The following is a 20126-nucleotide window of genomic DNA, read 5'->3' as shown; positions in this document are numbered from 1 at the left end:
CTACTCTCAAGAATCTTTGACGAACAACCTATCGAACAAGAAAAGAAAATGGGGTCTCTTCCTGAATCTGTTGAATCATACGACCGGTCCCTCCGTTCCGACGTGCTCATCGTTGGTTCAGGTCCTGTCGGGGCTACATACGCACGGAAGCTTGTTGATGCCGGTATCAAGGTTCTCATGGTTGAGATGGGAGATCAGTAAGCTTCCATAGCCTGATGGAATACGCAATTCATCTAACCCAGTATCCAAGAGAGCGCCCCATTCCTGGTGATCACAAAAAGAATAGTGTTCAGGCGCAGAAGGATCTCAACAAGTTCATCGAGTAAGTATACTCTCTCACATCAAATTATTCACACGCGCGCGCTGACTCAAACCTAAAGCATTGTTCAAGTAGGTTTTTCTTCACATTCTCAATAACTCTATCTGAAAGAAAAATAGGGAGACTTGGAGTTGCTCTCTATTCCGGTTGACAAGGCTCCTCAATCAGATCTGGACTCGACATCCTGGTCAACGTAAGTGTTTGAATTCTATTCGTGGGCACACTTAACTGACAGTTTACTAGGAACAGGAACATTCGCAACGGTCAGAATCCAGACCAAGATGCCTTCGACAATCTCCCCGTAGCTGCGGCCACCCGAACCGTCGGTGGCATGGGCGCGCACTGGACCTGTTGCACTCCGGAGCAGCACCCAGAGCTTGAACGGTCCGATCTGTTCAGCGACGAGGAATGGAAGAAGCTCTATGCCGAAGCAAAGACCCTTGTGAAGACCAACAACACGTCGTTCGACAACTCAATCCGACAGCAGCTCGTCCTGAAGGTTCTTCAGGGCGCGTACAAGGGCGAAGACAGGAAGTTCCAGCCACTGCCGCTAGCTTGCGAGCGCAGAAAGACGGGCAATACGGACTACGTCGAGTGGTCTAGCTCCGCCACCATCTTCGGCGATATTACGTCCTCTGAGAATGATCTCTTCACGCTCTTATCCTCGCACCAGTGTGAGAAATTGGTTGTTGATGAAGTAACCGGAAAAATCAAGGGAGCACTGGTAAAGGACCTGTTGGCGGACGAACACATCTTCGTCCAGGCAAAGCGCTATGTCGTCTGTGCGGGTGCCACCCTCACTCCCGGCATTCTGTTCAACTCTGGATTCACGGCCGAAGAGTACTCTCTCCCAGCACTGGTAAGTGGGACTAAACATATCCTCCACTGTGACTCTTCTAAGCAACGAAAAAGGGCCACTACCTTACGGAGCCAGTCATGTCCTTCTGCCAAGTTGTGCTTGATCGTAATCTGGTTGAGGCAATCAAAGATGACTCGTGGCAATTGGGTTGGAGCAAAACTGTCATGAGACACGAGCAAAACTGGCCCGAAGACCCCGTGCCTTTACCCTTCAACGATCCTGACCCGCAGGTAGGTTTTCCAACTGACCATTCAGGGCTATCGCTAACCCGAATAGGTCTGGATGCCAGTCACAGAGGATCGCCCATGGCATGCTCAGGTAAGATACCTACATATATGATACAATGAAATTAGGGGAAATTACTGTGCTCAACATTCACGACCACAGATCCATAGGGATGCCTTCTACTACGGCCAGACGCCCGCCGAGATCGATCAGAGACTGGTGGTAGACTTCCGCTTCTACAGCGCTGTGAAGCCCGTCTATGAGAACTACGTCGACTTCTCCAAGACGATCAAGGATGGCTATGGAATGCCGCAACCCACCTTTCACTACCAAATTCCCAAAAAGGACGCGGAGATTGCTGATCGGATGATGAACGAGTGAGCCTCTCCTAAACTTGACCCAGTATACTGAAGAGAAGCTTGTGCTAACAAGAAAAAAAGTATGGTCGATGTTGCTTCAAACTTGGGTGGCTGGCTCCCTGGCTCCGAGCCCAGGTATCTCCCACCTGGATCTGCCTTGCATATCTGTGTAAGTCGGCGATCTCCCCCGCTTCCTCATTGTTATTTATCTCTCTCTATCCTCCCACCAATTCTTAGCTTACGAAATTTTGAATTAAAGGGCACGACCCGCGCTGGCACCTCGGTCAAGGACTCGGTGGTTGATCGTGAGTCGCGCGTCTGGGGTCACGGAAACCTCTTCCTGGGAGGCTGCAGCGTCATCCCCACTCAGACTGCTTCCAACCCGACACTCACTGCCATTGGCTTTGCAATCGTTGGTGCCAATGCCATAGTGAAGGAACTCAAAAAGTGAGGCGATAGTGTTCGACGTGGAAGACAAAGGGTCATGAACTGTGGGGAATCGGGATTGACTTGCGTTTGCAATTGCAAGAAATCATGCCACTGTCATTTTCACTTTAGTGAAGGTAGCTGCCACAATCCGCTAAAATACCAAATTGTGAATCTGTCTCAACCATGATACCTGTCTGTTTTTCCTCGTTGATTCTTTCAGTTGTCATGACTCGAGTTTTCACCGCTGCGGCCACTTTCGAGTTACCCACCGCTTTCCACGTCCTCATCACTTTCAGCTCCCGCAACACTGGCTTCTGATTGCGAATCCGCTGTTTCTTTGTACTCTTCACTAGAGACGATACAACTGTGCCTAGGGGGCAGCGCCTCTCTGAGTGCATTGCACTTATAGTAGAAGCCAGTCTGATCGCAGTTGTCGCAAAGATATTGCAAGCCGTGCACGGGCTACGGTAGAGAAAGGTTAGCCCCTTAGCTCCTCAGTTAGTATTGTTCAAAAATACGGGACTTACAATAAAGCACGCATCGTAGATCCATTCCTCTGGTCTGAGTTTGAGACTATGTCGGTTTCAAAAGACCAACCCACATCAATATCACGCTTCATTCGTCTCCGAAACGCTTGGAGCATGCCGGTGGCCTTGGAGCGCCGCCCGAAAAGAAACCTCGAATGCTCTAGAGATTTGGCAGAGCCTTAGAAGCCTAGATCCTTTGCGATCAGCCGTACCACGAGCGGAGAGAGGTTCGTGGCCGAAGCGTTCTTTCTCGAACTTGAGGACGATGCTGCTTTTCAACCTCCGGAGGACTCTGTTATTGAGGACCTACTAGAGAAACTTCAGAAGGAAGTCTATGTAGGCATAGTCTTGGATGGTAGGAAGACTCGAGTGAGAGATTGGCGCGGCAAAACATGGATCATATTCGTCAAGGAACTGGATGATCACGCCGAACGCGTTGGATATATCGAGCTCTGACTCCATCGTTTATGGACTTTGTCGGACGTTTTGCTCGAGGACTCTGGCAATGTGTTGCGGAAAAGGCACATTCTGCGCGATTTGAGCATGGAGAAACGGGATGTTCGACTTGGTTGAATGGATGTGTTTCATATGAAGGCACGTCTGGAAGTGGGTCCGGTCGTAGGACGAACAGAAACCACATTTGGAGTTGGCACGCTTCCATAGGGCTGTAACTGGAAACAAAATCGGTTGGTTCTTGATCTAAACTATAAATCAGCCTTTCGAGAGGTCAAATGCAAACGTGAAACCACTCTATCTACAAAACAACATCGCAACGCCCTAAATATCAACACTACAATGTGTTTTTTTTTCTCTTTTGGGCAAGCCTTACATAATAACACTGCATGAGACCTAAGCTCTATCCCGATGTCTCCGCGGCTGACACGGAGACCGTAAGCGCCAACTTGAGACCAGAAGTCATTAGCTGCTGACATACGCCGATCACTGGCATCACTGGCATTGTGTGCTAGCCTCATATATAAACCTCGCCAACCAGCGAAATCCTCCTTCTTTACCACTGCTACTAGTGTCTCCTTCCCGAGTGACAGTAATTAAGGCCCCGAGGTTCCCAACGTCAGTTGCGCCACCCTTATCTACCCCGCCCCCGCACTCTACTAACATACGTCAGGAAGGTACCGCCAACACCAGCCACATCCGATACACAGCTTCTCGTGCTAGCTCCACATCGTGAACTTTTCTTCTCTCTGGATAGACGCTCGTAAGTGAAGAGGATGGGCTCCCGCGACAGTGGCGTCGGCAACACGCCAGTTCCAATTGTCGACTTTGGACCTTTCTACACGGGCGATGGGGACGCGAAGCGGGCCGTGGCCAAGCAACTCGACAACGCGCTGTCGACGGTGGGTTTCGTCTATCTCAAGAACCACGGTGTGCCGCAGGAGCGAGTGGATGAGGCGTTCGCATGGGTGAGTTATTCTCGACTGCTTCATCCCCTATACATACCAGCATCTTAGCTTTGCTGTCACAATTCACTCAATAGTAATCCATAGCACTAGAACTAACAAAATATCCCCAAGTCCAAAAAATTCTTCGACCTCCCGACCAGCACCAAAAACCTCGCCCCACACCCGCCCGGCGGCTCGCACCACCGCGGCTACTCGGGCCTTGGCATCGAAAAGGTCTCGCAGCACGTCTTCGACGAGGAGACCATCTCGGCGCTCCGGCAGGTGCCCGACGTCAAGGAGAGCTACGAGACGGGCAACGTGACGGACACGCGCCAGCCCAACATCTGGCTGCCGGACGACAAGCTGCCGGGCTTCCGCGCCTTCATGGAGAGCTTCTTCATCGACTGCGACGGCATGATTCACACGCTGCTGCGCGCCCTGGCCCTATCGCTCTCACTGCCCACCGAGGACTATCTCTCCGCCGCGCATTCGCGCTCGCCGTTCCAGCTGCGCCTGCTGCACTACCCGCCGGTGCCGCTGAGGGCGCTGGCCGGAAGTCAGGGGGAGGAGGACGGGGAGGGAAAGGCGACGGCATCCCGCATCGGCGCCCACTCGGACTTTGGCTCGTTGACCATTCTGTTCCAGGACGCTGTTGGCGGGCTCGAGGTTGAAGATCCGCACCAGCAAGGCTCGTTCCGCCCCGCGCCGCCGGTCGAGGGAACGTTGCTGGTTAATGTGGGCGATCTTTTAGAGCGCTGGAGCAACGGGAGGTGGCGTAGTACGGTGCATCGGGTTGGAGCGCCACCCGTGGAGCGGTTGCGGGAGGCTGGAGCGGTGGTAGAGGGTGCTGGTGGGAGGGAAGAGATGTGTAAAGCGAGGTATTCGATCCCGTTTTTCAGCGCGCCGAATGACGATGCTGTCATCGAGGCGCTGCCAGGGTGCTGGGATGAGGGGGCAAATCCGAAAAAGTATGAGGCTGTGACGGCGGAGCAATATGTGACTATGAGGATGGAGGCGCTGTACTCGTCGTGAGCTGATCGAAAAGATTAGAAAATCTACACTCAGTGTTTAGACACAAGGAACGATTCAGACAGCCTTTGGTAAGAGTTTTGGTACATATTACCTAGTCTGTCGCCTCTGACACTGTCATAGTGATTGAGCTAAGGCTGTCAGGTGACACTACCAAGGCAGAATAAGGGATATCTATTAGTGCGCTATTAACAGTTGATACACACGTACCAAGGAAACACAAGCCGCTTGTTCCAGCTTCACTCGGCTTCCCCAAAATTCGAGTGGCCCGTTTTCTTAGCGTGTTCCAGAGCACTCGACTCGCCGTTGCCTGTCCATCCGCAATCCTGGCACCTGATTGCGAAGCCTGCCGTGTCCGTGAAATAATGCCGATTCTGCAGAATTTGGCACAGTTCCAACGCCTTGGTCAAAATAACATCATCGATGGAATCGAATTGCTTGATATCGACTTCTGGAGGCATGTCGGCCTTGGTATGGGGAGGTGACGATGGGTTGAGCGCAATGGTATCGTAGTGAATACCGGAGTACACCAGAATACAGCGCTTCGGCTTCCCCTCATTATAACGGTAGACATGCAGGCTCTGCACATCGATGCTGCAGATCTCAATACCAAAATGCTGGCTCAGAATGTTCAATTCGATTTCTCCACCCCAACTGTCATCTCGCTGAATCCATCGACAGTAGTCGTCGGGGGACTTCTGCAAAACGGCCTCGTTGTAATCGATAGGGTTGTTCTGAACAGCTGAGGCCACAATCCCTCGTAGCTCGCGCATGGCATCAATCCCCTCTCCCAAAACGGCGCTTCCCACGGCTCTGAATAGACAGCTGTTGTCATCAGGCATGACGCGCAAGATCAAAGTACCGTCGGCCTCAGGAACCGCGACCTCTGGCGGGTCTGACTCGACATCTCTCGCATTCCTGGAGAGCGAAAGAGGCTTCTGGAGCCCACTCTCTTGGTTCTCTCTGGCCTGCTGCGATCCCGGTAGAGCAGCGACAGGGCCAGGCGTGGAGTCGGCCATGGGGTGCGCCAGCTGCCCTCCCACATCGCGCGGCACGACGACGAGCTGCTCGCCGTTCAGCTTCAGACCAGTGTCGCTGAGGGCGATGACAGGGTCGAATTGTGAAATATCAAGCGGCTGCGGCGGGTATCCGTATTTGAGGTCGAAGACGGGGACCCCGCTCTTCTCGGCGATAGTCGACTGCAGTTCGGCGACCGTTGCATGCTCCTCCAGGGTGATGGTGGTGACGCCCGACGGGCCGCGGACGCGTATTCTCATCGCGACGGCGGATAGAGACGGGCGGAAACGGAAAGTATGTCTTGGACCCTGGAAATCAGGAGATCGTGGAGGAGCTCGGCGGGGTGCGGAGCTGTGCAAGCTGCCTGAGTAGTGCGAAGAGAGGTGATAAAGTTCAGGTACGAGTAATAGATTGATGCTAGGTGGTGTATTCGAGGCGTGTAATGGAATTCAATCAGCTAATGTTACCAGCAGAAGAGGAGTGGAGAGAGTCGCTGTTCTCAGCGAGCGGCGACGAGTGAGCACGCGGCGATGGCGGCGATGACGGCAGCAGCCGACCGGCTCGAGGGGCAGCGGCGGCCCGTGCAGGGCGGACTTAGGGCTGGCGGGGCGCGCCAAGAGCAGGAGTCCCGGAGCGGATAAACTGGTCGCAGCTTCCAGAAATCGCGTCCGCCGCTTTTCTGCGCGTGCAGGCCGACTCCCAGCTCCCCCGTGCTGCCCCACGTCGCCTGAATCTCCCGGCAAGAGCTCCTCTCTGCCATCTCCCCACTGTCCGATCCCAGATTCGCGGTCCCAACACAAAATGTCGGCCGCACAGCTTCTCAACCCAAAGGCCGAGTCGCGGGTACGCCTAGCCCCCCGTTCTGGTACACATCATGCTAATAGGAGCTCCAGAGACGCGGCGAGGCCTTGAAGGTCAACATTGCTGCCGGAGAGGGTCTGCAGCAGGTATGACTTCCCCAAAACATTCAAATGACACGCCGAGTGCTGAACTTTGACAGGTCCTTTCGTCCAACCTGGGTCCCCGCGGCACCTTGAAGATGTGAGCTGTGCAACGACGCCTTATTTGACAAGCAAGACTGACACAGGCAGGCTGGTTGATGGCGCCGGTGCCATTAAGCTTACCAAGGATGGCAGCGTCCTTCTCCGCGAGATGCAGATTCAGAACCCCACCGCCGTTATGATTGCCCGCGCTGCCACCGCCCAGGACGACATCACCGGCGACGGCACAACTTCCGTGGTTTTGATGGTTGGCGAGCTGCTCAAGCAGGCAGACAGGTACATCTCCGAGGGTCTGCATCCCCGCGTGATTACGGATGGCTATGAGATGGCAAAGACGGAGGCCCTGAAGTTCCTGGACGAATTCAAGTTGTCCAAGGAGGTTGACCGCGAGCTGCTCCTCTCCGTGGCCCGTACCTCGCTCTCCACCAAGTTGAACAACACGCTCGCCGAGCAGCTGACGCCCGACATCGTCGATGCTGTCCTCGCCATCTACAACGCTCCCGCGAAGCCTGACTTGCACATGGTTGAGATCATGACCATGCAGCACCGCACTGCCGCCGATACCCAGCTGATCAGGGGTCTGGCTCTGGACCACGGCGCCCGCCATCCCGACATGCCCAAGTACGTCGAGAATGCCTACATCCTGACTCTCAATGTCAGCCTGGAATACGAGAAGTCGGAAATCAACTCAGGCTTCTTCTACTCGAGCGCAGAGCAGCGTGACAAGCTCGTGGAGAGCGAGAGGCGGTTCGTGGATGAGAAGCTGAGGAAGATCGTCGAGCTGAAGAAGGAGGTCTGCGGCGACGACCCGAAGAAGAACTTTGTGATAATAAACCAGAAGGGCATTGACCCCATGAGTCTGGATGTGTTGGTCAAGAACGGCATCCTTGCCCTGCGCAGGGCCAAGAGGAGGAACATGGAGCGGTTACAGCTGATCTGCGGCGGTACTTCTATGAACAGCGTGGACGACCTCACCCCCGAGGTCCTTGGCTGGGCTGGCAAGGTCTACGAGCACCAGCTGGGCGAGGAGAAGTACACTTTTGTGGTGCGTATCATGCGGCACTTGGCACGCGCGGATGCTAACCTTTGCGATAGGAGGACGTCAAGGACCCTAAGTCGGTCACCCTTTTGATCAAGGGCCCCAACGCACACACTATCACGCAGATCAAGGATGCCGTCCGCGACGGTCTGAGGAGTGTGTACAACATGATTGTGGACAAGAGCGTCGTCCCCGGCGGTGGTGCCTTCCAGGTCGCGTGCGCTGCACACCTTAAGAGCGATGCGTTCAGGAAGCAGATCAAGGGCAAGGCGCGTTACGGCGTGGAGGCGTTCGCGGACGCGCTCCTTATCATTCCCAAGACGCTGGCTGCGAACTCCGGCCACGACATCCAGGATGCCCGTAAGTGGAAGCTGTGTAATGTGCAGTGTGGGAGATTCTAACATGAAACAACAGTGGCCGAATTGCAGGACGAGCACGCGGAGGGCAACATTGTGGGCTTGGACCTGAACTCGGGCGAGGCGATGGATCCGGTGCAGGCCGGCGTGTACGACTCGTTCCGCGTTCTCCGCAACTGCATCGCATCCAGCACGGGCATCGCTTCGAATCTGCTGCTCTGCGACGAGATGCTCAAGGCACGGCAAATGGGCCGCGCACCGGATCCGGCGGCGGACAACCAGTAAGCGAGAGGGTCATGAGGCACGATCAATTCAGCAATTGGAAAGATGGAATTGCGGATAATGGCATTGACGGCGGAATGTTTGCACATGTAACATAGGTGGCCTCAAAAGCTTATAGAGTTTAAAAAAGAACGTGGGCTGGTGGCGCCCACGCATGACAGATGCGGGCCCCGTTGGCAATTAAAAACTCGGCAGTGCGGCACTTTGCTCCCTATGCAAAGCGTGGTGGCGAGCAAGAATGCGAGGAGAATGGCTTGGCTGCAAGGGCGGCGCCAATGGGGGCATGCGACGGGCTCGAAACACGGGCAGGGTGGTAAAATTGGACTCTGTTGGGCAGGTGGGCCGACTCGAAACGGCACCCACCTGGGCTGCGAGCGGTGGACGGCCAAGCGGGCGCACTGGCTTGGCAGCGCGCTGGCTCTGGGGAGTGAGCTTAACTGCACGGCGGTATCACGAAACACTCATAAACCAGAGCCTGCGCCCCTCGCGACGCAGCTCCTACATCCTCAGCAGCCCGGGACGTCCATGCTGCCCCTGCGTTGTTGCTGTTCCTTGAGCACGCGACACTCTCCGCCGACCGCGCCCAGCCCCTGCTTCCCCGCGTCGCCGCCCGCCAGCCGCACGTAGCGAGCGACCGTCGCGCCGCCGCAAGTGCAACTGCGACCTCGACCGCGACCGCGCCGACACCCCTTTCGCAACCATGTTGCGCTACCGCCGCTACCGCGCCTTCGTCGTCTTCGCCGTCCTGACGGTGCTGGTGCTCTGGCAGTTTGCCGGCTCTGAAACATGGACCTCGAGCAGCTTGGGGTCCAGCCTGTCGGGAGCTGGTAGCTCCAGCTCGAGCTCTCACGGCTCCGTGCCCGCCGCCGACGACATACCCGACGCTCTCGCTCCGCCCAAGAGCAACAACTACGGCAGCCCCATCGCCACCGAGGACAAGGACGAGGTGCCTGATGTCGAGGTACCGCAGGCTGAGAAGCCCGAGGACCAGCAGGAGCCGCCCGCCCTGCCCCAGCCCAGCAAGCCTGTGCAGGGCAAGCCGCCACCGGCGTTTGAGGACGAGGACTCGTTCTACCTCGATGGCGATACCCCGACCAGTCCGCACGAGCCGCAGGTTGTGGTGCCGCATGAGGGCGGCGAGGGCCGCAAGGAAATAGAAGATGAGGAGAAAGCGATTCACTGGCACAAGTTGGAGGAACACTTCCCTGTGACGTCAACGATCCAGCTGCCCGCAGGCTCGCCCAAACCGGTCCCCAAGATCCAGGCCACCTTCCCGAAGGAGTCCTCAGCCGAGGTAAAGGAGCGCAAGGCTCAGCTTATGGCTATCAAGGAGGCCATGACCTTCTCGTGGAACGGATACCGCAAGTACGCATGGATGAAAGATGAGCTGTCGCCCGTCTCCAACGGCAGCCGCAACCCTTTTGCCGGTTGGGGCGCCACGCTGGTGGATGCGCTGGATACGCTATACATCATGGGCATGGAGGACGAGTTCGAAGAGGCGGTTGCGGCTGTGGCGGAGATCGACTTCACCACGACATTCCGCAAGGATATCCCGCTGTTCGAAACGGTTATTAGGTACCTGGGCGGTCTGATCGCAGCCTACGACATCAGCGGATTGAAGCACAGGATCTTGCTGGACAAGGCTGTGGAGCTGGCCGAAGTTTTGATGGGTGCGTTTGATACGCCGAACCGCATGCCCATGACTTTCTACTATTGGATGCCGTAAGTTTACCTCGTCATAATCGCTTCTAACATTTTTCTGCAACAAATACTGAATTGATGGCAGCACATACGCGTCACAACCGCACCGTGCTGGCACGCGCGTCGTCCTTGCGGAGATCGGCTCCCTTTCCGTCGAATTCACTAGGCTTGCCCAGCTCACCAAGGAGCCGAAGTACTACGACGCCATTGCCCGCATCACCAATGCATTCATGGAGTGGCAGGACACCCTCCTGCCTGGAATGTGGCCAGTTCATGTTGACGCTTCCGGTTGCAAGAGGCCGGAGCAGCCCGAGCTAGGAGAACCCGCCAAGTCGGCCCACCCGCCCTTGAAGGCCGAGGAGAAATTGATCGCGGAAAGCCACGTCAACAAGAACAACCCGGAAAGATTCGGTGGCAAGAACCCGGTTCCAGATGACGACCATGATGATATCTCGGACGACTTGGTCAAGCGTCAGCTGGACGACCCGCTCTCCCTCTCCAAGGCGGCTATCGATGAGGCTGAGGATGAGGTTCGCACAGAAAAGGCGTCTTCTTCCGTTGAGAAGGATGCAACTTTCACCACCAAGACCAAGCCGACGGCAACGCTGGCGGACTGTGCACCCCAGGGTCTGGCGCCTGCTAGCATTCACGGATCTCAACAGTTTACCCTTGGCGGAATGTCTGACTCGATGTACGAATATTTCCCCAAGGAATATCTTCTTCTTGGTGGCCTCGCTCCGGAATATCAGGAATTGTACGAGAAGTCTGCAGACGCAGTGAAGTCCGACCTCCTTTACAGGCCCATGCTGCCTGATGGCTCCCCTGACATGCTCTTCTCCGGCACCCTGAGCGTTACTCCTCCTGACAAGAAGAGCAGAAAGGCCGTGAAGAGGCTTAAGCACGAGGGAACCCACTTGACCTGCTTTGCCGGCGGCATGTTCGCCTACGGTGCGAAGATCTTCAAGCGCACGGAGGACGTAAAGATTGGTGCTGAGCTGACCGAGGGATGCGTGTGGGCCTATAACGTCACTGCCACAGGCATCATGCCCGAGTCTTTCCTCCTAACCCCCTGCGATGACCTCACCGGTTGCGAGTGGAACCAGACCAGGTGGCACGAGGAGCTCGACCCGAACGCAGATAGCAGGCAGGAGACGTACCAGCGCCAGCTCAAGCACTACAGCTCGCAGGTCGCCATCGCCCGCGCCAAGGCCACCGCAACCTCCACGGCCCTCCCCGAGTTTGGCATCGCGACCGCTGCCGCCGACGCTGAGGCCATACCTACCAATGCTATTCCGAATGCTGGTCCCGTCAACCGTTGGGACCGCAGGCAACTAGGTGGAGTAGAGAACGATGTCAACAAACCGACCAGGACGACGTACAGCGACGCCCACGAGCCGGCCGCTGATGTGCTGAAGGATGACGCGGAGGACATGAATGATCCGGCCATCTCGCACATTTGGAAGCCACAGAAGCCGCTCACCCACGAGGCGTATGTTGACAGACGTATTAAGGAGGAGAGGTTGCCTACGGGCTTCACGAGGGTGGAGTCGAGGCATTACATCTTGAGGTAAGTTCTGCTCAATTGCTACCAGAGTTGCAAGACCACTGACGGAAATATCTCCCAACAGACCCGAGGCTATCGAGTCCGTCTGGTACATGTACCGTATCACAGGCGACCGTTACTGGCGCGAGGCCGGATGGAACATGTTCACGGCCATCCAGACGTACTGCCGGGCTGAGTTCGGTTACTCGGCCATCGACGACATCACCAAGTCCGCTCCGACCCTGAAAGATGAGATGGAGAGCTTTTGGCTTGCGGAGACGCTGAAGTACTTCTGGCTGCTTTTCGCCGACGAGGACGTGGTCAGTCTCGACGAGTGGGTGCTTAATACCGAGGCGCATCCGTTCAGGCGACCGGATGCAGGACCTTGGCCGCCGAAGGCTTGATTTGGAGAACGAAACGAGGTTGGAACGGATTGACCGAGAGAATCCGTGATGCAGTTGAAAAATCTCCTTTCTACACCTCGTGAGAGGGTGATCAGGATACGGGAATGCGGAATGGACGGACGGCCCATTGAGATGATTACTTTTGCATGAAAAACAGGACAAATGGAATATCGGCGTGTAAGTTGGAGCGTTAGCGTGGTCCCACGCGCATGCAATTCTGTGTTCAGTATAAGAGAGAATTCAAAAGAGACTGGGGGTTCTAAACTGATGGGAAGAAAGAGGCTTTCACGGCGTTTATTAGTCTGGAACGTGCTTTTTATCCGTTGTTAGTAGGCGTATACAGGAACGTATACAAGAATCGAGAAACTTATTATGCTTTCTTTTCATGCCTTTCGTTTCTCATTGTGAAGAATGGGGTGGACGGATATCTGGATGCTATCGAGGGAGTGGGTGAAGAAACCTGCCGATCGGAGAATGCTGCGATACATGCCGTGTTGTCTCGGTAGTGAGGTTTTGGTCTTTCGTGGTTGCAGGGAATGTGATTTTTCCGGGTTCGTCTCTTGGCAGGATGATACAGGGAGCATCGAACCCTTTTTGTAGTAGCTTTGTATTATTTGAGATGTACAGGGTCGGGAGCTCTGTGTCTTGGCGTCTGGCAGACTTCGCTGGCCTGGATGAGGCTGACTACACTAACCCTAATAGGGCATCAAAGAGATAGTAGCAAACGCAGCGCAGTGGGTTATCGGTAAAAATTGCCTTCTGGCATGCTCCTCGGGTTGGGTATGTGTTTTCACATGGTCACTTCCTTGTAAAATGGTTGCCGATCGTGCCCTGTTTGGTATTTGACTGTGATTGCCGTACTCACTTAACCTTATTCCTCGGGCTTCTGACCGTAAACGAAATGACTGTCCACTCTGTTAGCGCAGGCCCCGGTACCAACGAGTTGGCTCCTTACCAATCGTAGTACATGTGAACATCCTTCCTCCTCGCTTCTTTCCTGACCTCAGCCAAGAGCACTTGAACCTCCTCAATCTTCCACCCCAACACGGTCGGAAGGAGACCATACGTCATTGCCTCCAAACCGTCCAGATAACTCATCAGAGAACAAGCCCCCGTTTTCTTCAATCTCTGGTCCTTCGGCCACATTCCCAGCGGCATCTTGAACACTCTTTCCGTGACGTTGACGTAGCCGGCCTCCTCCATCCAATTCTTTAACTTGGGGCCGGGGACGGGTTCTTTGCCGATTTTCTGCGTCGCCTCAACGACCAATTTTTGGAGCTGGATGATTTTGTTGTCTTCAGTTGCAGAACCGTCATCGGATGTCGGGACGATGTTCCAGTCTTGGAATTCCGCGTAACCGCCGGGTTTTAGATTGCTAGGGCAATCAGCCAAGGTGCACCTGGGAGCCGGAAGAGGAAATACCTGAAGGCCTGCCGCACTAGTCTTGGCCAGTCCGAAATCGAGCAGACCAGGTAGCGGCTGTGGATGAAATCGAACGGCGTGGAGTAGGCCCAGTCGGATTCGATGTCGTCGACTTCGAACTTGACATTTGGAGGAGTCCACCGCGGCTGGATTGGGGAGAGGTCGTTGCCGAGCTTCAAATTTCAGCATGGTTTCTTCTACGATGGGGTTGCTTTTCGTACCACCGTTGATGCTGGCCATTCGTCGCCTATGGGTCCACCAAGTCAGATGATCCCAGCACAATTGGGAATCGAGAAGGAGTGCACACCTGCTTCAATTGCCCAGATACCCGTTCCTGTGCCCAAATCAAGTATTCTCCCTTCTTTTTTGAAGGGTGCAAAGGCAATGACTCCTTCGGTCAACATCTTGCAGACCTCGTGAAACATGTCGAGCCGATCCTGCTCCTCTTCATCATTGGGACTACGCACATCAGCCAATGCTCATCACAATTGGATTGGGATCTCTGTACAATCTGTACGATCCTTCCTTGTAGGCGTGGAAGCGACGACCATATTCAAACTTGTACGCCATCACGCTGCTGGTCAGCGAGGTGGTAAAGCTTTCACTACATTAAAGTCAGCGCGAGTCAGGCTGGCGGCGCAGTGGTGACCGCGTACTGGTCGTCGCCATAAGTGCTATCCGCTTGTTCATGATCAGCGTCGACCTCGATGATGTTCTCGGCTTGGGCGGAAGGGGTTCGTTCTGGGCTCGGGGACGGCATCTTGGGTGGTAACAATGGTGAGGGTAGATCACGCCGCAATGCCGGGACGGGGGGATGCACGGCATTTGAACATGTTCGGCTGTGCCACGCGGTGTTCGGCAGTGTTCACCATCCGGTCGGTCTTAACTCTATTTAGAGGAATGGAGACCGCGTCGCGTGGACAAGGGGGGTCCAATGGTACGCACGGATTGCCGAGGAATAAAAGGTGGGGAATCGTCACGTATCGAACGACATAGCGCATGTTTATCCTTTTCCAGAACCGTTATACGAGATCCACAAGTGGACTTGCGATCACCACAGGACGTTATCTCCTTGGCACACAAGGTTCCAATGCAAGCCGCATGATGGTGGTTCCTGGGCGAATCTACTGGATAAAGACCTTTCTCCTTGGCGTGGACATTTATCCGGTGCGATGCTAGCTAGGGAGGAGTTGAAGAGGACTACCATATATCGAGAAAAGGTGATGTCAGATAGACGATAGACGGATGTATTTGTGCAATGACTCGAAGCAGTTTCTGGTCTAAATTGCTGATATGGATCTCACACACTATGCAAAGGACGCAAGCCAATTGGAATTCCGCTCGCCACAGCTCTCCAGCGAAACCCAGTTCCGCTGTTGCTACCACCAATTCTTAACATCCCCATTGAACTTGTCAAACCACCATAATTGATCAGAAAAAAGAAGGATATTACCGGCATATTCGAATTGCATGGTCAGAGCCCCCAAAGAATCTGACGCCATACGATTGACCGTTTCCATGTGACCAGGTTCAAGCAAACTTGCTAATACCCGTCCTGCTGACTCCGATCTTCAACCGTAGGTAGTGGCTCCCTCGTATGATATTCAGCATGAATGAACTTGTGTCTTGGGAAATTGAATCTTTGATTCGCAGAACGCCATTTCGAAGAATTGCAGCAAATAAATCTAACGAAGGCGTAGATACAGGGGGATATCGCAGCCGACGGCTAGCATGAATAATAGTAAGGCCCCAGGTGTAGCTATGCCTCAATCCTTTCCCAGCAAAATGACATATGCGGGTAGCTGAAGCTATTGTCCGGACGTGTATGTACAAATTTTAATTCTACATTCTTGTCCGGACGATAGCTTCAACTACCCATGATATGAGCAGATTTTGTCCAAGTCCACACCTTCCGCGCCACTCTTAGGCTAACTGTTGGTACGAATGCTTGTAGAAAAGAACTAATTCCAGGATACTTACCTGTATAAAATAGGTTTCTTGCCAAGGCGAGAACTGACCAATTGGGCATTGAAAAGTGCAGGCTTACGTGAGCCCGCCCGCGGCATCAGAAGGCGCCTTCAGGACGAATCACTTTTGACTAACTCCCGTGTTAACACTGAACGACGAGGATCAGAAGGCAGCAATGCTGGCGAGCGCATCCTGCGGCCCGACAGCGGGGCAAAACTCACCTAGTCCGGCAAACTGGGCCGATTTCATGCTTCATGCTAACGAAGTCCTGGTGGGGGCCGAGATGGCGCATTTATAAAGAACGTGTGGAGGCTTAGCAACTTCCCCGCGACCATACAAAAAGGTTTTTTGCGTCTTCTTTCTACATATTTCTGTTATCTTGCCATTTAGTACTTGTTTTGTTTTGTTCAAGCATACAAGCGTTTTTACATAGTAAGGAAGAGAAAAAAAAGGAAAGAGCCAACATCCCACCCCGCCTGCCAAAAGCATGCAGCAACAGCCACCACCACCCGCCCACGCCGGCCTCTTCGACTTCACCCCCCTCAGCTACGCGCCCCTCCTAACCCCGACCTCCATCCGCCTCCTCAAAATCATCGGCCGCAACAGCCCTTCCTACCTCCAGGCCCACCCGCAGCACCATAAATCATCCGCCGCCTCGGCCAAGCACTCCAACACCGCCAGCAGAAGCATTCCACCGCCATCCATCTGCGGATACCCGCTCATCCAATGCTCGCTCGAGACGTATGACCTCGCTTCCGACGCGCTGCCGCCATATGCAGCGCTGTCGTACACATGGGACACGCCGGAGCCGGACTGGCTGATGCGCGGGCGCGACGCGACGCGCGACGACTACGGGCCCGGAACGTCGTGGCCGGTGTCCGTCGACGGCCGCCTGTTCCTCGTGCGCAAGAACTTGTTCGAGGCGCTGCAGCAGTTTCGGCCGGACAATAGGAACCACCAGAAGGCGAAGCGTAGTAGCAGTGAAGACGAAGACAGAGAAGAGGAGCAGGAGCAGGAGGAAGAGGAAGACGTCGACTACGCGCTCATCGAGGCCGCGGAGAACGGGAACTTGGTTGAGGTAAGGAGGCTGCTGGCGCGCGGGGCCAGCGTCGGCGCGCTGGACGGCTGGGGCGAGACGGCGCTGCATTATGCGGCAGAGAACGGGCACTACGAGGTGGTCAAGGAGCTGGTAAGGGCGGGTGCGCAGATTGGGCTGTTTGACTTGAAAGGCCGTACGCCGCTGCAGTGCGCGATGCAGTACCGGAAGGGGGCGGATCACAAGAAGGTCAAGAAGTTCCTGTGGGATGAGAAGTTCAGGCGGAAGATGCTGAGGCTGAGGGACGAGGAGGAGGAGGAATGGCGGCGGCTGTCTAGGTCGGAGGACGACGAGGAGGGGGACGAGAGCTGGGATGAGGATGATGATAGCGGGACGGATTCGGATGGGGAGAGTGGGACGGAGTCGGAGGACGAGCTGGAGCGCGGGGAGAGGATGCTGTGGATCGATGCGATATGTATCAATCAGGACGATCTGGAGGAGCGCGCGGCACAGGTGAAGATCATGCCCCAGATCTACGACCGCGCGGATGAAGTGCTCGTCTGGCTGGGTACCGGCCTCGACCGCGCTTGGAGACTGCAGCGCGCCATCTCGCGAGTAAACAAGGCGGACGGGGACCTAGATGAGCTGGCTCGCAAGTGGCAGAATTCCCTCGAGTACCTGCTCCGGAACGGAATGGGGCCGGGCGAGAACGAGCTGCCTGAGGGCTGCATCCTGGCACCCGGTGAGGTTGAGGAGCTGTCGCACTGGCTAACCAGATCCTACTTCACGCGCACCTGGGTTGTGCAGGAACTTAGCCTGGCAAAGCGCGTGCGCATGTTCTCGGGGCCATACGAGTTCTGCTGGCCGGACGTGCTCAAGTTCCTGGGGCTGCTGGCACGGGTGGGTTACTTCGACAACTCGACCTTCTGGCGCATCGACAACGGCAAGCGGAGCGAGGACAACATCGGCGGCGACAGCGGCGAGGCCTGGAAGCTGGCCGAGATCCGTCTGCGCACGCGCGACAACGCCTCCGAATGGGCACTACTCGAGCCCATCTTCGCCAACCACTGCTCCTTCGACAAGTCATCGTCATCCCGCAAGATGATCTGGCGCGCTGACCACCGCCGCCTCAGCCTCCCCATCATCCTCTCCCTCTGTTGGACCTTCCAGTCCAAAGACCCCCGCGACAAGATCTTCGCGCTCCTCACCATTGCCCAACCCCTTCCCGAACCCGACCAGATCACCATCGACTACTCCGTTCCCGTCCACCGCCTCTTCACCTCGGTTGCCCACCTCTTCATGCGCGGCTCCGGCGACGACGCCATGTACATCGTCCATTCGGCCACCGGCGCCGCCGCCGACTTCCTCGAGCCCCTCGAGGGCCTCTCGTACGTCCAGATCCCCAACATGGGCCACCGCACCCGCATCCCCGGCATGCCGTCCTGGACCCCGGAGTTCAGCACGCCCCTGACTACCACCCGCCTCTGGCGCCGCAGCTTCTCGGCCGCCGCGTCAGATACGGCGCCGCCGCTGGAGTTTGGCCCGCATCCAGACGACAACGCCGTGATGAGGGTCAAGGCGCGCGTCGACTGGGACGAGGTGGCCGCGGTGGAAGACCTGTGGCAGCGCGACGAGAAGCTGACCATCGACGTGCCGCCGTGGCTCGAAGTGCTGCTAGCGCTGCTGCCAGAAGGCGGGAACTACGGCCCCACGGGCGAGTGCGGCATGCAGGCGCTGTGCCGCACCCTCATGGCCGACAAGCTGTGGGACGAGGCTGACGCCGACGCGCAGCAGCGCGTGCGTGATTCGTTCAGGGACTTCCTGGGCTGGGAGCTGGCGTACGAGCTCGAAGACGAGACTGGTAATGTGTGTCATGCGCACGACCAAGTGTGGAACTTGGTCACTGAGGCGAGGCAGAGGGTGGATTACTTGCCGCCGCCGCCGCCGTGCGCTACTGCCGAGGATTCTGCTGACGGGTCTGAGGGGGCTGATGCTGGTAGGTTCTTCATGCCGTCCGTCGAGGAGATTGGGGAGCGCGGCAAGCAGTTCTCGGAGAAGTGCGCGGAAGGGGGATTCAGGTGGTGTAATTACCACGCCCTAGATTGCGTGACGTATGACGACGGTACGACGTTTAGGTCTGCGTTTCTGCGCGTGTACAGGAAGCGTGCTCTGTTCAGGACGGCGAAGGGCTACTTGGGTCTCGGTCCCGTTGATACCAAACCTGGAGATAAGATCGCTTTGGTGGCTGGCGCGAGGGTGCCGTTTATTCTCAAGAGAGTGAAGGGGAAGAGGAGTAAGCACGGTCGTAAGCATGGAGAGAAGAAGGATAGAAGAGATGATAATGGCAGTGACGATGGGGGAAAGAAGAGGCATGAGGGAAGGTATAAATTGGTTGGCGAGGCGTATGTGCACGGTATTATGCATGGAGAGGCATTCAATGGGGCGGACGATGAAGTTTCGGGAGGGTTTGAGATGATTGATTTGGTGTGAGATTCTAAATATACCCTTGAAGTTTAGCACGTAGTCAACAGCAGTCAAAAAGTTGAGAGACTTATCAAAGCAACCATCCCCTCTTGGGGCCGACTCATTTACATCCAACGCAAAGATCCACAAAAGGTTCCAATACTCTGAAAATCAGTACGAAGTCGATGTGCACCCCTTGATTCTGGGTGTTGGGTAGCATTAGAGTGGGTCCTCTTTCGTTGAGGTTTTGTTTCCTCTTGTAAATTGTCTTCAAAAATTATCAGCCTGACATCATCCAAACCGCGGTAGCCACTCGTCTCAATGGTGATTGCGAAGATTGTTACCCTTATTCTTGTATCCCAAGGAAGTCGCTGGGAAGTTCATCTTCCATCCAGTTGGCTATGTCATTCGGAAACATCTACACTTCAGTCAGATACGTCAGATGGAAACCCAACCATTCTTTTCATAGAAGCACCAACCCCTTATAGACTCAGTCTCGCTCTCATTACTCTACGAACTGTACTTACAAAGGAATCCTCCATGCGATAATAAAGCTAACTCGAAAAGGAACTTTCCATTGGGGATATCTTTTTTCATCTTTTTCTCGCTCTCTCGTTCCTTTCCAGTCTCTCCGAAACTCCCTCCAATCTCTGGCACTCTCCGAACGAGCAGACTTACGCAAAAAATGCCATAATTCCTTCTCATCCGCCTACGCACGCACTCTCATAAATGCAAATAGGAGGGAGG

General features: G+C 55.3%; 7 protein-coding genes across 7 annotated transcripts; 5 read left to right on the top strand and 2 right to left on the bottom strand.

Annotated features, from left to right (window-relative positions):
* Window positions 1–48: 48 nt before the first annotated feature.
* Window positions 49–2213, top strand: LTHEOB_10153 (Pyranose 2-oxidase; the record flags this gene model as incomplete). The annotated part of the gene is made up of 10 exons (XM_035506767.1): window positions 49–197; window positions 251–322; window positions 381–390; window positions 439–512; window positions 563–1178; window positions 1232–1408; window positions 1455–1496; window positions 1566–1780; window positions 1844–1931; window positions 2022–2213. 10 exons carry the CDS (start codon window positions 49–51, stop codon window positions 2211–2213), a joined length of 1635 nt encoding a protein of 544 aa, XP_035368191.1.
* Window positions 2214–3947: 1734 nt separating this feature from the next.
* Window positions 3948–5150, top strand: LTHEOB_10152 (Flavonol synthase flavanone 3-hydroxylase; the record flags this gene model as incomplete). Its single annotated transcript, XM_035506766.1, has 2 exons — window positions 3948–4139; window positions 4251–5150. The coding sequence occupies 2 exons, from the start codon at window positions 3948–3950 to the stop codon at window positions 5148–5150; spliced, it is 1092 nt and encodes a 363-aa protein (XP_035368190.1).
* Window positions 5151–5386: 236 nt separating this feature from the next.
* On the bottom strand, window positions 5387–6424 carry LTHEOB_10151 (Ubiquitin thioesterase otu1; the record flags this gene model as incomplete). The annotated part of the gene is made up of 1 exon (XM_035506765.1): window positions 5387–6424. The coding sequence occupies one exon, from the start codon at window positions 6422–6424 to the stop codon at window positions 5387–5389; it is 1038 nt and encodes a 345-aa protein (XP_035368189.1).
* A 541-nt stretch (window positions 6425–6965) lies between these two features.
* Window positions 6966–8845, top strand: LTHEOB_10150 (T-complex protein 1 subunit zeta protein; the record flags this gene model as incomplete). The annotated part of the gene is made up of 6 exons (XM_035506764.1): window positions 6966–7007; window positions 7058–7111; window positions 7165–7205; window positions 7256–8210; window positions 8261–8564; window positions 8619–8845. 6 exons carry the CDS (start codon window positions 6966–6968, stop codon window positions 8843–8845), a joined length of 1623 nt encoding a protein of 540 aa, XP_035368188.1.
* A 697-nt stretch (window positions 8846–9542) lies between these two features.
* On the top strand, window positions 9543–12490 carry LTHEOB_10149 (Class i alpha-mannosidase 1a; the record flags this gene model as incomplete). Its single annotated transcript, XM_035506762.1, has 3 exons — window positions 9543–10564; window positions 10629–12110; window positions 12172–12490. The coding sequence occupies 3 exons, from the start codon at window positions 9543–9545 to the stop codon at window positions 12488–12490; spliced, it is 2823 nt and encodes a 940-aa protein (XP_035368187.1).
* Window positions 12491–13361: 871 nt separating this feature from the next.
* Window positions 13362–14672, bottom strand: LTHEOB_10148 (Methyltransferase type 11; the record flags this gene model as incomplete). The annotated part of the gene is made up of 7 exons (XM_035506761.1): window positions 13362–13395; window positions 13446–13865; window positions 13913–14085; window positions 14134–14159; window positions 14220–14371; window positions 14421–14516; window positions 14569–14672. 7 exons carry the CDS (start codon window positions 14670–14672, stop codon window positions 13362–13364), a joined length of 1005 nt encoding a protein of 334 aa, XP_035368186.1.
* A 1695-nt stretch (window positions 14673–16367) lies between these two features.
* LTHEOB_10147 (Ankyrin domain protein) lies at window positions 16368–19406 on the top strand (the record flags this gene model as incomplete). The annotated part of the gene is made up of 1 exon (XM_035506760.1): window positions 16368–19406. One exon carries the CDS (start codon window positions 16368–16370, stop codon window positions 19404–19406), a length of 3039 nt encoding a protein of 1012 aa, XP_035368185.1.
* Window positions 19407–20126: the final 720 nt, after the last annotated feature.

This window comes from Lasiodiplodia theobromae (assembly GCF_012971845.1).
Source record: "Lasiodiplodia theobromae strain AM2As chromosome Unknown scaffold_36, whole genome shotgun sequence".
NCBI classification, from domain to species: Eukaryota; Fungi; Ascomycota; class Dothideomycetes; order Botryosphaeriales; family Botryosphaeriaceae; genus Lasiodiplodia; species Lasiodiplodia theobromae.
This window is presented reverse-complemented; position numbering and strand designations above follow the sequence as displayed.